This window comes from Copidosoma floridanum, unplaced genomic scaffold (genome assembly GCF_036245765.1).
Source record: "Copidosoma floridanum isolate Cflo_tuat_1 unplaced genomic scaffold, Cflo_Japanese_pri ptg000030l, whole genome shotgun sequence".
Classification (NCBI taxonomy): domain Eukaryota; kingdom Metazoa; phylum Arthropoda; class Insecta; order Hymenoptera; family Encyrtidae; genus Copidosoma; species Copidosoma floridanum.
In genome coordinates this window covers 18125959-18143318 of record NW_028321907.1, presented here as the reverse complement: position 1 = coordinate 18143318, position 17360 = coordinate 18125959, and the positions used below count along the sequence as shown (strand labels likewise).

At 41.9% G+C, this 17360-nt stretch overlaps 4 protein-coding genes across 4 annotated transcripts; 2 read left to right on the top strand and 2 right to left on the bottom strand.

Annotated features, from left to right (window-relative positions):
* The first annotated feature begins 4442 nt into the window (after window positions 1-4442).
* On the top strand, window positions 4443-6992 carry LOC106639494 (monocarboxylate transporter 12). The gene is made up of 6 exons (XM_014353136.2): window positions 4443-4656; window positions 4744-4870; window positions 5366-5482; window positions 5558-5620; window positions 5863-6175; window positions 6256-6992. Exons 1-6 carry the CDS (start codon window positions 4443-4445, stop codon window positions 6949-6951), a joined length of 1530 nt encoding a protein of 509 aa, XP_014208622.2. The 3' UTR covers window positions 6952-6992.
* Window positions 6993-8400: 1408 nt separating this feature from the next.
* Window positions 8401-10439, top strand: LOC106639515 (transmembrane protein 39A). The gene is made up of 6 exons (XM_014353163.2): window positions 8401-8935; window positions 8996-9234; window positions 9328-9437; window positions 9507-9759; window positions 9840-10047; window positions 10119-10439. Exons 1-6 carry the CDS (start codon window positions 8579-8581, stop codon window positions 10371-10373), a joined length of 1422 nt encoding a protein of 473 aa, XP_014208649.2. The 5' UTR covers window positions 8401-8578; the 3' UTR covers window positions 10374-10439.
* Window positions 10440-10625: 186 nt separating this feature from the next.
* On the bottom strand, window positions 10626-15001 carry RSG7 (regulator of G-protein signaling 7). Its single transcript, XM_023390391.2, has 12 exons — window positions 14954-15001; window positions 13500-14005; window positions 13338-13434; window positions 13191-13241; window positions 12961-13116; window positions 12610-12833; window positions 12292-12521; window positions 12098-12211; window positions 11902-12027; window positions 11634-11820; window positions 11447-11545; window positions 10626-11369 (listed from the first exon to the last, which is right to left on the bottom strand). The coding sequence occupies exons 2-12, from the start codon at window positions 13746-13748 to the stop codon at window positions 11304-11306; spliced, it is 1599 nt and encodes a 532-aa protein (XP_023246159.2). The 5' UTR covers window positions 13749-14005; window positions 14954-15001; the 3' UTR covers window positions 10626-11303.
* A 1307-nt stretch (window positions 15002-16308) lies between these two features.
* LOC149373520 (uncharacterized) lies at window positions 16309-16789 on the bottom strand. The gene has a single exon (XM_089596860.1). The coding sequence runs from the start codon at window positions 16787-16789 to the stop codon at window positions 16508-16510; it is 282 nt and encodes a 93-aa protein (XP_089452986.1). The 3' UTR covers window positions 16309-16507.
* Window positions 16790-17360: the final 571 nt, after the last annotated feature.

Genomic DNA, 17360 nt, shown 5'->3' with positions numbered 1-17360 from the left:
AAAATTGTAACAGTCGTGCAAACACGAAGCCCCTTGTTAATGGTATGATTTATTTGATCGAACCGTGCGTGCCTCTTGGAAACGGGGACGCTTTTTCACGCCCGGAAGCAGTAGGGAAAAACGTAACAGTGACTAATGGAATTTACATGCTAAATTGTGTAACGACAAAAGATGATTTTGAAAATGATTGTCTTTACTGACAAGTACCACAGTGTACCAATTGATCTGTAAATTATTTCGACACCATTTTGGCTTATCATCAATGTTGTACTATATATCGCCTTGAAGCGTGTATTGTTGCGAATTTATTATGCTACCTAGTTTCAAAGGATGGATGGATACTTATTCATATAAAAAATCGTGCTTTTTTGTAGAAATTCTCAAATTCTTAGATGTTAAAAATATATCAAGCTACAAATGCGCCTGTAATTTTAATTTTTCCGAATAACCCACTCACGAGGTGAGGGACCGAGATAACAATAAGTAGGTATAATAATAGCGCTTGCTCTCCTTTTTATTTTTGAGTAGATGTGCACATAATATATGTACCCGATACACTTGCGTCGATCGGAATTTTCATGACGCGTGTACTTCCATTCGAATGGTGCACAGTATTTGCCGAGCACGCAGATGAAGAGCCAAGTATTGTGCTCCATTAATTGAGCTCTCAAATACCCATAACAGCCTCATTCCGCTCGATAAAACACGATTATGCAAAAGTGCTTCTTTTTTTTCTTTCTTCCCCCCGGCATCGCGTCCGTGGAATCTTACCTCAAATTGTACTCTCGAGCATTTGCATATATACCTATACCTGCCGTAATTTACGGCATTTGTCTGCGTGTATGTGCACACACGCGTGTGCAAACACTCGCGCTTCCGAGATCGCAGTGCTGTTTGTTCGATAAGACAGCTCTCGATGAAAAATCATCATTCGGTGTATCGACACAATAGGTATATGTGTACATGGTGTGTCGCTCGAACACAGGATTTTTAGCTGCGCGCGAAGCTCCATCGAGTATATAATATATATGTATTTTACAATTTGACATGCAGCTACATTTAGTACGCACTTTTACTTGAAAACATATATATTATATGTATATATACTTGACGCGACGTTGTACGCTTTTGTCGGAACGTCTTTCGTATGCTTGTATGTACGATAATAGAGGTGTTTGCCGAGATGATTGTTTCGCTGCCTTTTACACGCTTACCTACTAAGTATACCGTATTTCCTTGTTTGTAGTGACGCTATTGGTTTTTCTCTTACGGTTCCTCACTGCACGCGTATTCAAACTGTATGTACATCAGGAGTTGATTGATTGTGCGTTGGTAAACGCTTTTCGATGAACAATAGCTTGTGCATTGCGTTGCAAAAGGAACAAACGCAAAAGCTCATTTGTTTTTCAAAGAAGGACCGTCATCGAGTTGGGGAAGAAAAAAAAACATTATTTAAACGAATTACCAAAAGGATCGTGCAAACGGCACCCCTAGAATCAATCCTAGCGAAACTGGAGGCTCGATTAATCGTCAAATAAGGAGCGGAGAAAGAAAAGAAACGAGTATAACGAAAGCGTGAGAAAAAGGAGGAGGGAAGGAAGATGGCCAAAAGCGTCCCCTTCCTAATCCCATAAATGTACCAAAAACTCCTAAATAAGCCCCGATGCGTGTGGACGTAAGGAGAGACTATACGAAAAGCGTGGGCCGACACCATCACGTGGCGGACAGGAACGAGAAAAGTAGACACAATAGGATACAGGTACGGCTTACTTTATCCACCGTCTGTGTTCTTCCTTGGCTGTACTTGGCAGAAAAAGTTGTAGGTATATATAGGCACACATGAGTGTGTATGTTCGTATGCCTAGTACACCAGCGACGAGCTTTGCCGGCAAATCCCATGAAAAACTATCGAGATACGTCTTGGAGCGACTATACGAGCAAGTCCACAAAAAATGTCACAAATTGGTCCCCCATTTGAAAAAAAAAAAAAAATTTACTCGTAATTTCATGTACTATGAGGGAAAAATCGTGGACACAAGTATCAGTCGAGATGACACACTTTGTGTACGTGATATCATTTCATTTTAATCGTAAATGTGGCATTGCGAGCAAAATTGATGGGGCTCCCCGACGGTTCGACTAAAAACGGGGGGCAAAAACAGGACATTTTTTTGTGGATTTCCTCATATATATATAATATACAAGTGTAACATTGACGACGTGACGACAGAAGCTAGTGCAGCTTGACGCTATCCGGGTATAAGCTTTTGCAAGGCACACGCGCGTGTTAGTCCACACACATACGTGAGTATGTTATTACAGCAACGTAACGAGAGATAGAGAGCCGCCGACGTCATGGGATAGCGTGTAATGATGATGACACGCTGACGACGAGGAGGAGGAAGACGAGCCCTCTTTCTAGTTTATGTTTTGCGTAGACGACGCCATCGGGGGCGATGTACAAAAAAAAAAATATAGACTACAGCAATCTGTAGTCATAATTATAACGTAACGAAGAGTTGCAAAGTGCGTGCATTGGATGTGTATGCGTGTATTGGAGTTTTTGAAAAATTACGTGAGGAATCTGAGGGGGATCGGCATTGGAAACAATTTTTGACTTAAAAATGCACACAAAAAAAAAAAAAAAAAAAAATTAAAGTTAAGTCCTGTGGATACAAATTGCTCACTAAATATACGCTTCTATTTAATAACTAAATTCATTTGCAGCTCTATACTTTTTCTTTTTTTTTTTACTTGGCGTAAAACAAAATTTCACCCTTCAAAATCGCTTGGAACGAGAAGCTTTGATGGGTTAAAAATAATAAATATTCGTTCGGCAGTGAAAGTTACGGGTGGTATTCGAGTTTCTCGTACCACCACACTTTTCAAGATATCTTTACCCGATGGGGGAGTTAAGCCAGATTCTGGAAAGACAAATACTGCACAAGGAATTTGTCAAGTATTACTTGCCGTGCAAAAACCTACTTTGTTTTCGAATTTTTAATTTACTTAGTCTCGTGATTTTTCAAAAAATTTTACATATGAGGAAATTCACAAAAAATATCCCGTTTTTGTCCCCCATTTTAATAAAAAAAAAATTTCTTTGAGGCACACCTTCGAGATACTCATTTTACTCGTAATGCCATGTACTGTGAAGAAAAAATTTTGAACACAAGGTTTAGTGTGGGTGACCCTTTTCCCGCGATTAACATGTTAAAATTATATCTATAAATATCATGTATACAGATATAATTTTAAGATGTGCGTTCAAAGTTTGTTCCCTATAGTACATGACATTGCGAGCAAAATAAGCCCGATCTCAAAAATGTGCCTCAAAAATTTTTTTTTTTTAAATGGTACAAAAACGTGATATTTTTTGTGGATTTCCTCATATATATTTTTGTGTGCGTGTTTACAGTTCTTGTGTTTGATTATTGGTATACACATATATTTATAAGGTACGCACATATGACGCACGTAAAAACGACGCGACTTACGAAGGATCGTCTTAACTGATTAACGCCTAAACGCAACTCGATTGGCACTTTTGGGCACTCATGTTTGGAAATAACTGTAGAATTAAAGAGCAGCCAAGTATTCGGTAGTACATCCGATGTTTAATTTTTTAATTTTATTATACACCCTTAGATTGGAGTAAATAAAATACCGATGGATTTGACTCATTTGAATGGAAGGATTAACAAAAATGTGCAAAGGCTGAGTTTGAAGGCTCCTCGAACGCGACCCCTGATTTAGTACAAAAGTGCCCAGTTTTAACTGTACACTTATATTAATATATCGATCTTCTCTCCTCGCGCGCACTTGACGAAAATCCGTCATCTTCCGCACACATCATCAATTCAGTGGCACATTGCGCATACACCCGTACCTAAAATAAGACGAAAAAAAACAACAAAAAAGACAAATGGAAATACCTATCGGCGCCAGCTGCCGCGAGAAGTTTTCTAAAGATAATGAAAGAGCGATTCTTGGCGCTCTCTCTCTCTCTCTGTTGACTTTGCGCGCCGCTTTGAAAAATCAATCGAACAAGAGCGCGTCCTCGCTCACTGTCACACATGTATCTCGTTTTGCCTCGCTGTGCGTTACATTGTAATCCCCCTCTCCCACCTTACCTGGATGAAAAAAAAAAAAAAAAAAAAAAAAAAGAAAACTAAAACGGAGAGAAAATAAGCGAACACGCACAACAATATGCCGTACACCGGCGTTTAATCGTCAGCATCCACGCGCGCTCCTCTCTCTCTCTCTGTCCCTCGCGCCCAACTGGCGGGTGTCTATATTAAACGCATTAGAAACCGAGCACTCGGCGTCGACGGTAGTACTATTTTTCTACAGCTCGTCGATTTCAGCCGATTTTTCACACTGGTGTGGCGTAGTATACGTACACCCTTGTCTGGCCAAATATGAAGACAACAACGACTGCGATGCAACAACAGCAGCCGATCATGAGGCAAGTGCCGCCCGACGGCGGCTGGGGCTGGCTCGTCCTTTGCGCCGCGGTGACGATCAACGTCCTGGTTTCTGGGACCGTTAAATCCTTCGGGGTCCTATTTTTGGAGTTTCTCAGGGTTTACCACACTACCCCGACCGAGGCGTCCTGGGTAACGGCCCTCTGCTACTTTCTTTACTATTTTCTCGGTGAGTAATCTCGACTTTGAGTTTATGGCATTGACTAATGATTGTTCAAGTATATATGAAATCTGGTACTTTTTTTTTCTTTTTCAGGTCCACTGTCGAGTTACCTGTCGATCAAGTACTCGTACAGGACAGTCACGATGATCGGGGGATTTTTCGCCTCCAGCGGCCTCATGCTCAGTTTCTTCGCCAATTCCGTGACTTATCTGTACTTCAGGTACGAATCACATCTATACCTATATACTTATATGAAAGCAACAAAAAAATGGCACTTTAGTGTGATGATATTTATTATCTGTACCTTGACGCAATAATATAGTTTTTTTTTTTCATACGCTATAAGCGCATCTTAATGAGTATGCGTATGCGCTTATGCGGCTGACGATAATCCCATAAACCAGAACCACATACCGATAAACAAATATTGAATATGAAAAAAAAAAAATGCCCACAAATGTATCAATCTCGATGTTGAGTTGAAAAAAAACTATTTCACTTTTTTAAAACTGAGAGATATGCATTGCAAGGAAAAACAATAATACCGTTTCCAAAGTGAAAATCGAGACATTGTGACCTCTTTTCGGTAAACGCGTCGACGAATCTGGAGAAACAATTAGCCCGCCGATCGTAATAATCTCTCCTCGCGCGTGATATTGTTGTGTCTCCTTATACTGAGTCTTTCGTTCTCCTTTTGTGCGCCAACTGTATGCAGTTACGGAATAATGATGGGAATCGGAGCGGGCTTGTGTTACCCCGTGACGATATACATCGTGAGCGAGTACTTTGAGCGTAGACGCGGCCTTGCGACCGGACTCTGCATATCGGGCAGGTAAACAAACGTTTAATCACCGACTTTAACGTCTTTTTCTTTTCGTCTCATTTAATAATTAATTATAACCACCAGCACAATAGGCACGGTCGTGCTGTCGCCTCTCCTCCAGTTCCTCATCACCAAGTTGGGTCACAGGTGCGTTATACATGTATACATACATATATATACCTGCTTACATCTCTGTTATCTATTATCTGTCTGTCGATCAATGTCTGCTTGTTTTTTTCCAAAACCTAATTCAGCGCTTGTCTCCTTTATTGTACATGTATGATGATACATTTATGTGCAGCAACGCAACGATTCTCAAGCTATTTTGAAGCCTCTCTTATTGAATTGCGTACAAAAAGCTCACGTACTATTTTTCTCCCCAATGACAGATACACCGTCCTGATCTTGGGTGGCCTCGTGGCTACGACGATGATATGCGCCTTATTCTACCACCCGGTCGAGCGGCACATGAAGCTCGTACCTGCAAACGACCCCGAGAACCAGCAGCAGCGACAACAACAACAACAACAACAACAACAACAACAACCGCAATCGCCCAGCAAAACGGCGAGCGAAAAGGACACGGACGGACTGTCCTCGCGTCGGAGCAGCGTCATCTCCAACGTCGAGTCCATAACCGCCGACCCACGCCACGACCTCAGGGTCAGCCTGATGAGGAAGAAGCTCTTCAAAAAGCAGATTGTGAGTTTTTTTTTTTGCGCTTCGTCCCCATCCACCTGCACTTGCCTTGTACGTGTTATCTGAAACAAACACGACTTTAGAGCCAGATATCGAGCGCGAGCGACGAGGTGGGAGCGGATGGTGGTGGTGAGAGCCCCGGGGAGCCCCCGATATTCCAGTGGTCGATCCTGCGCAACCCGCTCTACCTGATAATCCTCGTCTCGAACTCGGCCTCGGTCATCAGCAACACCAACTTCATGATCCTCCTGCCGGCGTACGGCGTCTCGGAGGGCTTCAGCGGCGACCGCTCGGCCCTCCTCCTCTCGGTGGTCTCGCTCTTCGACCTCATCGGCCGAATCGGCGGCGCCAGCCTCTCGGACCTGAACCTCGTGCCGAAGCACTACTACTTCGTCAGCGGCCTCGGCTTGAGCGGCATCGCCCTGGCCCTCGTCGCCGGCTCCGTCGGTGATTACTACAAGCTGGCCGGGCTCTGCGGCCTCTTCGGCCTCGCCTCGGGCCTGTACATCGGCACGACGGCCGTGGTCCTCGCCGACATGCTCGGCCCCGAGAACCTAACCTCCTCGTACGGTATCACCCTGTGCGTCGGCGGGGCTCTGCAGCTCGTCGGCCCGCCCGTTTGTACTCTGGCGTACGAGCGGATCGGGTCGTTTCGCCCGATTTTCCTCGCCCTCGGGCTCCTCCTCGTGCTCGGGGCTGCCTTCTGGACCCTCTTGCCGCTCGTCAGGAGGAACAATGCTGCCGGGGCGTCGAAGAAGAGTCCCGTGGCCACGGCTTGACCGCACGCACCACGGGACGATATCGTTGCACGGATGGTTTTTTATTTATAGGTATCTGCAGGGAATTCGAAAATCTCTGATGTTTTATTGTAAATATCACGTATATACGTACTTACAAATAGGCCAATCTGGGGATTTATAGCGAGATATACATATGGCTTGTACAATAAAATTGTTGTTTTGGTTGTATATATATATATGTACATGAAATATTGTGACTAGCGGCGTGTAAATATATCTTTGTTAATATTGTAAATATATATTATATCTGTCATTGTTTATGTACATCGTATAAATAATGACCCAAACAGAAATTATGTCTTGGTGAAGATGAGCTACAATAATGATGAGTGATGAAAAAACCGATAATGAGAAATATAATTCAGTCCAGATTTGAGACTGACATGATAATATTACTGTTGATTACTTTTTATTATTTTTTATGTTCATTACATAAACATCAACGGCAAGTTGGCCGGGGTGAGGAAAAAAAAAATAACTTAATTGCCATAAAGTATATATGACTAGTTGTTCATGAAAAAAGTTTACAGTCGTTAATGACGGTATGAAAGAATTTTTTTACTTTAATTTGTAAACAAAAAAATAATCAATAAACGATAATAATCGATATAATTATAACTTTTGGAAAGATAAATGACTTATTATTGTCTCAAATATGGACTTTAGTAATTGTTAATTAGTCTTTATATTTGAAACATGTTTATTTTTATGTTTACAAATAATTGAATAAACGAGAGATAATTGTATTGTTTGGAAAATACTTGGATCTAATGTGAATTCTTATCTCTCTCTATAGAGATTTATAATGCACCTTTTGTTATCGCGGTACTTATATGTGGAATGTTGAACCTGTTTATAAAAACGATCGAAAGCCTAAGTAACTTTGTTAATCAGAATGAAACGAACGGTAATTTAAAAGTTTCGTAGCAAATAAATTTTTACAGTAGTGAATAATTAGTTGCAAAACGAAAGTGCAATAACTGATGTGACGCGAGATTCTTGCAAGATTTCACAAAGCATATTTAAGTATTTGTCGCCCAAATTCTATAGCAGGTATTTCTATGAAACTTTTATCTCATACGGTAATTTGTATTTACTTAGAAAATTATATTTTATTATATTTTAATTAGAAAAAAAAAATTTTCCGTATGCGTAGTATATATATATATATGTTTTGAACAAACTTTTATTACCACAACTTTTATTGCTACAACGTTTCGTGATAACAATTCCAAATTATGAATACAAAATTTTTGTATTAAGAGATAAGAATAATATTAAAAAACTGATAATAGACAAATTAGAGGCTTAAGTAATAGATAAATGAAAAAAAAAAAAAAGATAAGAATCGACATTCGACACTCGGAATACTCATGTAAACACACCTTCCGCATCCTCTGTCCTTTTTTCAATCCCCCCTCTCTCATTTCTCGCCGTGTGTTTTCATTTTATCTCCGCGCACACAGTTTCACCCCTCATTTATTAGTAATAACCTGACTTTCAAAACATACGAGCCCGACAAGCAAAAACTACACGTCATTATTTTGTCATTAGTCGAAAAACGTAGTCAATAAGACACATAGTTCAATGCAAATGAGAAGAAGCAATGGCTGGAGGACGTCGCTGTCCAGGCGGACGATCGAGTACTCGGCTCCAAGTCGGTAGTTCGAACAGCAACAACAACAATAGTGGTTCGGTACCTTCAGGTAACAGCAACAGCAACAACGCTGGTTGTTACAATAATGTTGACGATAAGAGGAACCACAACAACATGAACGAGCAGATAAACGTTGGGCGCACGCTTGCTCCCAAACACATACCCGTGCCATCCGTACCTGTCGACGGACAGATACCCTTTGAGGCTTTGTCCTTGGCCACGTCCCTTGTCGTTGCTGCCCTGCAACTGCTCAACTTGTACAAGACTATCTGGTGGCTGCCACACTCCTATAACGATTATAGCATGGTGAGTATACTTTTTATCAGATAAAGTCATCATCTTGTTTAATTTCTTTACTCTTTCCAGAATTTCTATTTAATGGATCCCTACCTTTTAATATTTATCATAACCATGGCAGCAAGACAACTCGTCCACGCCATGATTTGTAAATCGATGGACAGTGTTATTCCCCAGAGGTGGTTACCATTTGCTCAAAGAGTCATGAGGATACTACTTTTTACTGTTGTTATGGGCATACTTCTCTGGTGCCTGTATCACATGAATCAGAGGCACAGTACTATTAAGATTTTTTACCTTTGTTATCCGTAAGTATGGAGTATTGCATTATGCTACATCAATTGTGGAATTAAAACGTTTATCTTCAATGTTAACGTGGGCTTCTTTTTTTTTTTTTGCAGTTCTGTATCCTTCTATTTTCTAATGTTTGGCTTTAGCATAAGACCGTTTTTTGATGTTTCAAGTCCACCTCTTTACGTGAAAGAGGACAGAAAAACCAAATTTTTATTAGGTAAGCCATGCCAGAAGCTTACATTAACTAACTGCATTTGAATATTCAATCATGATTCTTTCGTTTCAGATAAGCCTTTGCATAATTGTTCGTTGAATGCAACTGCCATTAGAGCCGAGGTAGCCAGTCTACAGTTAGACTTTAATAAAAGGTTGAAGAAGGCTCTTTTCGCATCTTCTGGAAGTGCGTACTTGTGTGGCGTTGCACCTGTGATATTTATTCCTCAGCATTTACATTACGACTTCGGCTGGGTGGCACAGCACGTTATTTTCATTTGGCTGGGTAGGTTAGGTACCCATCTATGTCAATCCTACCCCGTCAGGTTGGTTTAAATTTTAATAAACTGCTGTCGTCCCTTGAAAATTATTATTTAAAGTTGACATTTTGTCGTGAAAAATTCAGATATTGCGACGTTCTTCATCGAGCAGCGCTTCATTTGGGCAAATGGTCCAAATTTGACAGTAAAAATGTCCACATACCCATACAGTCGTGGAACGACGGGATTCTTTGGCCTCACGGTTCCGTAGTAAGGCATAACAAGGAGCTTTATCGCTCCGAAGGTCTTTGCACTGCTGCGGAACCGGGAAATCCAACTCACTACCGATTTCACGTACGTACTACTAATCAAAACTTAATTTTATGTCTCAAGCCAAACATTAATATTATTGTTGTTTTTTACAGACGATGTTCGGCAACCCCTCCTATTTTCAGTTTTCTTTGTTTGTCTTGGAGTTGACGATCGTCGTTGCTCAGTTTATGATACTCTTCCGTGCAAGAGAGTGGTATCGAACATTGTCCATGTGTCTTTTACTCATGACAAATTATTGCACGCTCTACAGACTATTCAGAGATTATCTAGTGAGTTACAAACTTTACCATACCGAACAGATAATCCAAGAGAAGGCACAAATAACTATGGCAAATAACGCTCAATAGGCTCGTGAAAAATCCAAGAAGAGAAATAAAACGATACCAGAACGGTACAAAGGCGAGGAAAACAAATGAGTTTGTTTTTATTTATCGATATTTTTTTTTTTTTTTTTTTTTTCATAAAATACATGTTACAGACTCAACAGAGATTAAAACATGTTTAAAAACGATTCTCATAATCTCAAGTGTGACTTGAAGATTTTTGTAAAAGAAAAAAAACAAAAACAAAAAAACAAAAAAAAAACAAGAATCGTTGTGGTTCTTAAAGAATTTCAAAACAATACTACTATTTACATGATTGTGATAAAATTCATGATTTTACAATCTACACATTTTATCCTAACACACATCACCATTTCGATGAAAAAATCGAAATATCTTAGAACGAAAGTAGTAATATAACAAGTTTCTAATAAAACATGGTATTGTGCTTTTTCTTTTACGCATAACAACGAGCCTGCTATTCTTTCTATCTTTTTTCCTTTTACAAGTTAATTTTTCTTCTCGAAAACATCAATTCCTCACAACAAAGAGGAAAAATACAAGGATAGCGTATTTTTTTACGGAAATGATTTGTGTTGACGGACCTAGCATCATCATTATTATTTTGTTTAATAACTTGCATGCAAATGAAACGTGTTTGTGTTAGTTTGCGGTGAAACTTTTTTTTTTTTTTTTTCTAATATTGACATTCAACATGATTTGTGTCTGTGTTTTCGTACTATTTTCCCCAGCAAATGGTGCATCCTATACTTGGCAGTTTGTGTGAAAATTCCAGTGGGCGTGCGTTGCTTGTCTGCCTTCAAAACAAAAAGTTTACCGATCCTCAACTTTTACGCCTCCATTTCCCGCTCCTTGTACAATATTTAACGTCAACAGCCCCCAGAGAGTCTTTTCTTGTTAGAATCTTTGTTTCGCTTGCGTCACTGTCCTCTTTTAAACGGCTTGCGTGTCCTTTCGACCCGTGAAGGATACGATCGATCGAATGCCTTTAACCGACGTCTAAATGGAAAAACCAAACATTCGTTTTATTGTTAATCATTTTCACGCATTGTGTTACGTAAAATAAATTTTTTTACCCCGATCTTCTTCTTGGAAACATTTAGGAAATCTTTGTACAAGTCCGAGCGCAAGTATCTCGAGTACGAGTCGCTCTTCATCAAATGGTACACGTGCGCCTGTAAAATTCGCATTGTTTAAATAAAAAAAGAAACGTTTACACTTGCCGTTAAGTACACAAATAAATACACTTTTTTGTAAACGTACCGCCGCAACGTCAAAAGACCAGCGGTCCGGCTTCTCCAGATTCCGCTTCGTCATCTCGTACGAGCGCGAATCGACGTTGATCGGACAGCTAGCGTCAGCAGCCAGAAACTCGTTCCAGATTTCTTGGACCTTCTCCTCGACGTCCTTCTGGGGCAGCGTCTTCAGGTTACGCACGGCCTCCCAAAATCTTAAAAGTAAAACATCGAAACAGTGATAACAAGAGTAAGTGGGGAACCACCGCGTTTTCTCAAAGTAAATGTGTGTATACTTGAGATTTTCCCCGCTAAACTCCTTGTCGAGGAACCGTATGAACTGCTCCCGGCCGACCGGGTCCTGCAGCAGCTCCTGGAGGCTAAAGGCCCACCGTTTGACCCTCCTCGCCGACACCTCTTTCCTACGGAAAAAACAACAACGAAATCACACTTTATTCATAATACAGTACTTGAAAAGCATCGACAGCTCACGGCAAGTTATCCTGCTCCCACATCTCAGTGCTGTCAGACGTCCAGGGGTTCGGGTACTCGGGTATCGTGAGGAACGCATCGTACTCGGCGTATTGCTCGAAGTAACCGATGAGCCTGCGACGCATGAAATCCATGACCTCCTCGTACGGGGCGTAAAGTAATGAAGTAAAAAAAAAAAGAAAAAATGAACTCACGCGTCAGCGACCTTGGACACTTTGATGACGCGCCGGTCGAGCCGATTCCTGAGGTGGTCGATCTCCTTTTTGAGCTCGGTGCACGTTCGGGACTCGGTGCGGCGGTTCGACGGCGCCGGGCCGCCAAAGACCGTGATGGTCCGTCTGTAGATTGGCTCCTCGCAGGCGGACTTGCTCTGGTTGCGGTACGCCTTCTTTATGTCCCGCTCGGTCGTGTTCACGCATCCCGGCTTACAAACGAAGAAAAACGTGTCATGTATATCGCAACCCCTTTTTTCTTTCCTTCATATCGATACGTCAATGAAACTTTTATCATACCATTGGCCGGTGGACGTCCCAGAAGGCTCTCTCCTGGCTGTCGAGGATCTTGCGCTCGAGCTTGTCGCGCTTCTTGTCGACCTTGTTCTGCGCCTCCGCCTGCATGAAGATGAACTCCCACTTGCGCGAGAAGAGCCTCTGCAGGCGCGCCAGGTACTCCGACTCGTAGTCCGCCAGCTCGAGGCGCGCCTTGTGCTGCATCGTGCGCTTGCACAGGTAAACGGCTGATGCGAGACGTCATATGGAGAAAAAAAGTTAATGAATAACGAGTTCGGTTGGACTTTGTAGGTGCGATGTGTGTATATTTAGGGGGTCGGTTGATAAGTGCAAGTATAATATGTAATTGTATACCGTAATCGGTGTTCTCGGGCTCCCAGCAGTTGGACGGCCAGAAATACGGGGTTTGAAACCGATAGAACGTGTTGTCGTTCTTCACGGCGAGACTGTGGTCGTCGATCGGAAAAAAGTAGCCGTGCGCCGCCATCAGCTGAGCAACGTGAAGGGCCTCTGTAACGCGAATTTCACGCACATTTAGAGATCGGCAAGAATCAATAGGTATATTTTTATTTATTCTTCGTTACCCTGATCGTCGATGTCCATATCCTTCATCATCCACGCTATCAGATCCGTTCCTGCGGCACATTTCAAGATTGATGCATATTATTTATGGAACGACTGTATAATATATTTGACGTTTATAAAAGAAAGAGATGAGTGTGACGACGAACCTGTAAAAATGGACGGGATTTTAGTCATGAAAGTCTTGACGGTCTTCACGGGTATGCCAGTCTCTTCGTTCTGCATTTTTTCGATGATCGCCTCCATCTGCAGGTAACATATTTTTTAGCTCTGTATAAACGTGCAGTATAACTCGAAAATCATGATTTTACCTTTTTGTAGGCGAGATAATTGGGCGACTCTTGAGCAGCCGGGGCGAAGGGTGTCGGGTGGGCCTGCGCCGTAAAAGTCAAGGACGGTGGCAGCTGGATCTTCGGGCCCTCGGATTGTTGTTTGGGGCCGGTGGCCGTTTTTTGCTGCTCGGTGATGATTTTACCCTCGTCGCCGGCATTACTTCCGGTCGACGTGTCTGCCGCGTTGGGCTTGCTCGTGGACTTTTCGCCGCTCATCGCCGTTACCATGACGAAGTACTTGGATATATGCTATGGGGCCCACGGCGCTCGCCACCTCTCCTATACTTTTTTGCCTTTTTTTTCTTGTTTATTTGTCACTTTGCTCCATAACTGACTTTCTCCGCTCGCCGGCGGCAATGATGATCGATGGTGTAGCAACGCCACTGCCACCGACTGCTGTTGACGCCACTTCTGCCGTCGGAGCTCCCATCGTGCAGGTCATGACGGGGAGGGAGCTTTACACCGGACGACGATCATATAAAAGCCTGCGTTTACATATATACACATATAGGAGAGGGGGAGGATAACAATGCAGTACAACACACGCGTGGCCCGTGTGATAATAACATATGTATACACATGTCATTATGGGTATTTGTGTATGTATGGATGCGTGTACAGAGAATGATTTCGCGCGGGCGGCAGCAGCTGGTGTTTAATTGTTTCTTTCCTCCCTTCACTTTGGACTGCTCTCATTCGAGCTTGAGATTGTTTTCTTTCCGACAAACATATAAATGAGCTCGAATCGTAATGCGCGAGGGGCTATTTTCACGATTTTGGGGGATATTTATGTGTGTAAATGTCCATTTGGTCAATTGTAATACCGGATATACAATGAGCTGACCCTTTGGGAAAAACAAGCTGATCGATCAATATTGCGTATAACTTGCTGTTGTTGTTTCGGTTACGCGAATTTATTTATTTTTTTTTTTTTTTGTCACCATAAAACTGTAACGACAACTTAGTTAACCCGCCGCCAACTAAGTGTTTTATTTAACGCGGAAATATATAAATAAACAATAACCATCCGGAAATTCACTTGTTTTGTTTTACACTTTTATGTTTGTCATAGATCTTTGGAGTAGTTGTATTGTTTTCCATTATCCGTAATTTTATAGCTCGAGTATAAAAATACACGAAAAAAAGCCATACTCTTTTATAAAAGCACATATATATACAAAACTATATGTCCAACCACCCCATGTATATATATATGTACGGACCAGCTTTTATCTTAAATGTATCGTATTTCACACGCGCGCTTTCACGTAAAGGGATACGAAAAGGCAGAAAGTGGAAGAAATATCTCGAATGACACAACTTTGGGGTTTTACGCCGCGAAAAAATTCCACCCACCACCCCTATACGCGATCCCAATGTATTTGTGTGTGTGTGTGTGTGGAATGTATATATATACATTCTCTCTCTCTCACCCTGTCACCCTTGTACTGGATAATGGAAAAGCTCATCGAAGTTGCCTCCTCTTCTTCTATCCTACCGAGTTGCTGGGGTCAAGGCTGCACCTGCACGTATACTGTCATCATCCACTACTGCTGCACCACCACCCTCCAGCTCCAAGAGACATCGGAGCCAAGTCTTGGTGTTTAACTTGTTTTTTTTTTTTTTTTGTCCCCAAAGCACACGCACTTTAAACAAAAACAAGAAACAAAAGAAAAAAAAAAAAAAAAAGAAGAAGAAAATCCTTGCGTGTATGCGCTCCACTCCTCTGCGTGTACGAGAGCTTGCACGCGCGCGAAACCTCTTCTTGTTTATTTACATCTGTCGCGTCTCTGTCAGAGAGAGAGAGAGAGAGAGGGAGAGAGGGGCGTGTGGAGAACAGGTGTGTGCCAATATATTAACGTGTATACAAAAGTACACCTCCCCCGTGTAGGAAGGGGTTGCTGGCGTCCGTCCGCTGCTTCGGCGGGAGAGCCAGTACTGAGAGAGAGCGCCGAGGAAGGAGCAAGAAAAGCTCGGCCGTTTTGACACGGGTCAGTGCGACTGCGCGCAAACACCTTTCTAATCTCTCCCCACGTATAAATCAAGCTGGAGCTCCTCTCCGTACATCCTTTCTTGGACGCCCTTGTGCTTTTCACGTTCTTTGAGATAATATATACCAGAGAGAGAGAGAGAGAGGAGCTTTCAAAAAGTATATTATGTGTAGGTATATCACAGTAGGTGGAGAATTGCAGTCATTCTCAGTCCCCTAATTGTAAATGGCCTCCGTGCTGGCACAATTACTCCCTTGTTTTTCCCTCTCGCAATGGCACAGATCCCTCTCTCTGATAACTCTTCCCCCTCGGTGGCCCACACACACACGCCTACGCCCAGTAAAATTTCTTCCTCAAGCTCTGCACTTTCTCTAGGGGAGCTGTATAGACGTTGCTCATATCGGAATGTGGGTGGGTATACATATATACAGTGTCGCAGAAACGAGACCAACAGATAAAAAAAGCTTATCCTAACCGGGAGTCCGGGCAATTCATACATATATATGTATATGTTCTCTCCTCTCCCAAAGGGGATTCGCCCAAATGTATGTTACATGTGTTATATATATGTGACAAGTCGTTTGAAAAAATAAAAGAGCTATAAAGTCTACGTATGGGGTATATTGTTATATTGCTTCTGTCAGTTCATTCACACAACGTGCAGTTTATGGGAGCTTGCGCGCTTTTGCATTTACACTTGACGTCTCACACTTTCTTCCCGAGTATGAGGTTTCAAGGGTTGGCTGCAGAGAATCCCATGTTGGGATTTTTTTTTTTTTTTTTTTTTTTTCACAGTGATGTTAAAAGAACCATGTATTTACTGATGACAATCCAAGGTATTTCTAAAAGGAAAAGCTCTCACAAGTTCTTTCGTGACTCGCGTCGCGAATAATGTATGCAACACACTTGACGTGCGAGATCAGCGAAATTTATTAATCTCCAGTAGAGTAGCGAGCGAAATATGCGGTGGGGTTGGAGGGGAGTAGGATCGATCGATCAATCGAAGCCGAATTCCTGAACGTTAGCCTCCCAGCGCAGAGTCGTGAGGCTGTAGGAGTTGTCCGAGTAGCGCTTCAGCCAGCCCTTCTTCACGGCCTTGTCGGCCTGCTCCAGGAGTTGGCTCCTCAACGCGTCGGCGTTGCTCTGCACCGGGAAGTTGCGCTGGAAGTGGGTCAAGAGCAAACTGATCGGCACGCGCTCCCGCCTCTTCTCCAACTCCTCGACGGCGTCCCGCACCATCATAGGCGTCACCAGCGTGTACCCGACTTTGCTCGACATCTCGTTTCCTTATTTCTACAGTCAATTGTTCACATTAATACTCAAAATGTAAATAACAATGTATGAATGTCAAAGTAAAATCAGTTGAATAGGGGATGAAGAAAAAACTGTGCTTCATGACCGTTGGAGGAAGATAAATGTACATAACGTGCAATATGAATATATGGTACCTCGGCAGGGAAAGTTGATGAAACGTTTGGTAGAACTCGACTGCTCTTGTGTAATTTTTTTGTTTTTTTCTTCTTCTCACTTTATTAATTTCTTTCTAATTTGGTAATAATAATATTTGTATAACATGTACAATTTACTGACAAATCAGACTTTATCTGCAACAAATGTTATCGAGGAGAAAAAAAGAGTACATACGTACAATGAATCAATATTATACGAAGTTTGACACTTGAAGAAAGACTGGCTTCGCTTGGAAGCTGGAAATTTTTTATTATTATTTTTTTTTTAATTTATCCAAAGAGAGTATAATTACATAGGTTTTGAGGAAGTAGTTAAGTAACGTGTGACATTTTTGTCTCTCTCTTTCTTTTCTATTTTCTTTTTTTTTAATATATATATA

Excerpts from the sequence above, each read along its gene's own strand:
- LOC106639494 (XM_014353136.2), top strand. The coding sequence starts at position 4,443 with ATGCAACAACAGCAGCCGATCATGAGGCAAGTGCCGCCCGACGGCGGC. Across the intron at positions 4,657-4,743 it reads CTTTCTTTACTATTTTCTCG|GTCCACTGTCGAGTTACCTG; the intron begins GTGAGTAATCTC and ends TTTCTTTTTCAG. Across the intron at positions 5,621-5,862 it reads ATCACCAAGTTGGGTCACAG|ATACACCGTCCTGATCTTGG; the intron begins GTGCGTTATACA and ends CCCCAATGACAG.
- RSG7 (XM_023390391.2), bottom strand. The coding sequence starts at position 13,748 with ATGGTAACGGCGATGAGCGGCGAAAAGTCCACGAGCAAGCCCAACGCG. Across the intron at positions 12,028-12,097 it reads TGGGAGCAGGATAACTTGCC|GAAAGAGGTGTCGGCGAGGA; the intron begins GTGAGCTGTCGA and ends TTTTTTCCGTAG. Across the intron at positions 11,370-11,446 it reads TTTCCAAGAAGAAGATCGGG|ACGTCGGTTAAAGGCATTCG; the intron begins GTAAAAAAATTT and ends TTTTCCATTTAG.
- LOC149373520 (XM_089596860.1), bottom strand. The coding sequence starts at position 16,789 with ATGTCGAGCAAAGTCGGGTACACGCTGGTGACGCCTATGATGGTGCGG.
- LOC106639515 (XM_014353163.2), top strand. The coding sequence starts at position 8,579 with ATGGCTGGAGGACGTCGCTGTCCAGGCGGACGATCGAGTACTCGGCTC. Across the intron at positions 9,235-9,327 it reads ATTTTTTACCTTTGTTATCC|TTCTGTATCCTTCTATTTTC; the intron begins GTAAGTATGGAG and ends TTTTTTTTGCAG. Across the intron at positions 10,048-10,118 it reads CAACTCACTACCGATTTCAC|ACGATGTTCGGCAACCCCTC; the intron begins GTACGTACTACT and ends TGTTTTTTACAG.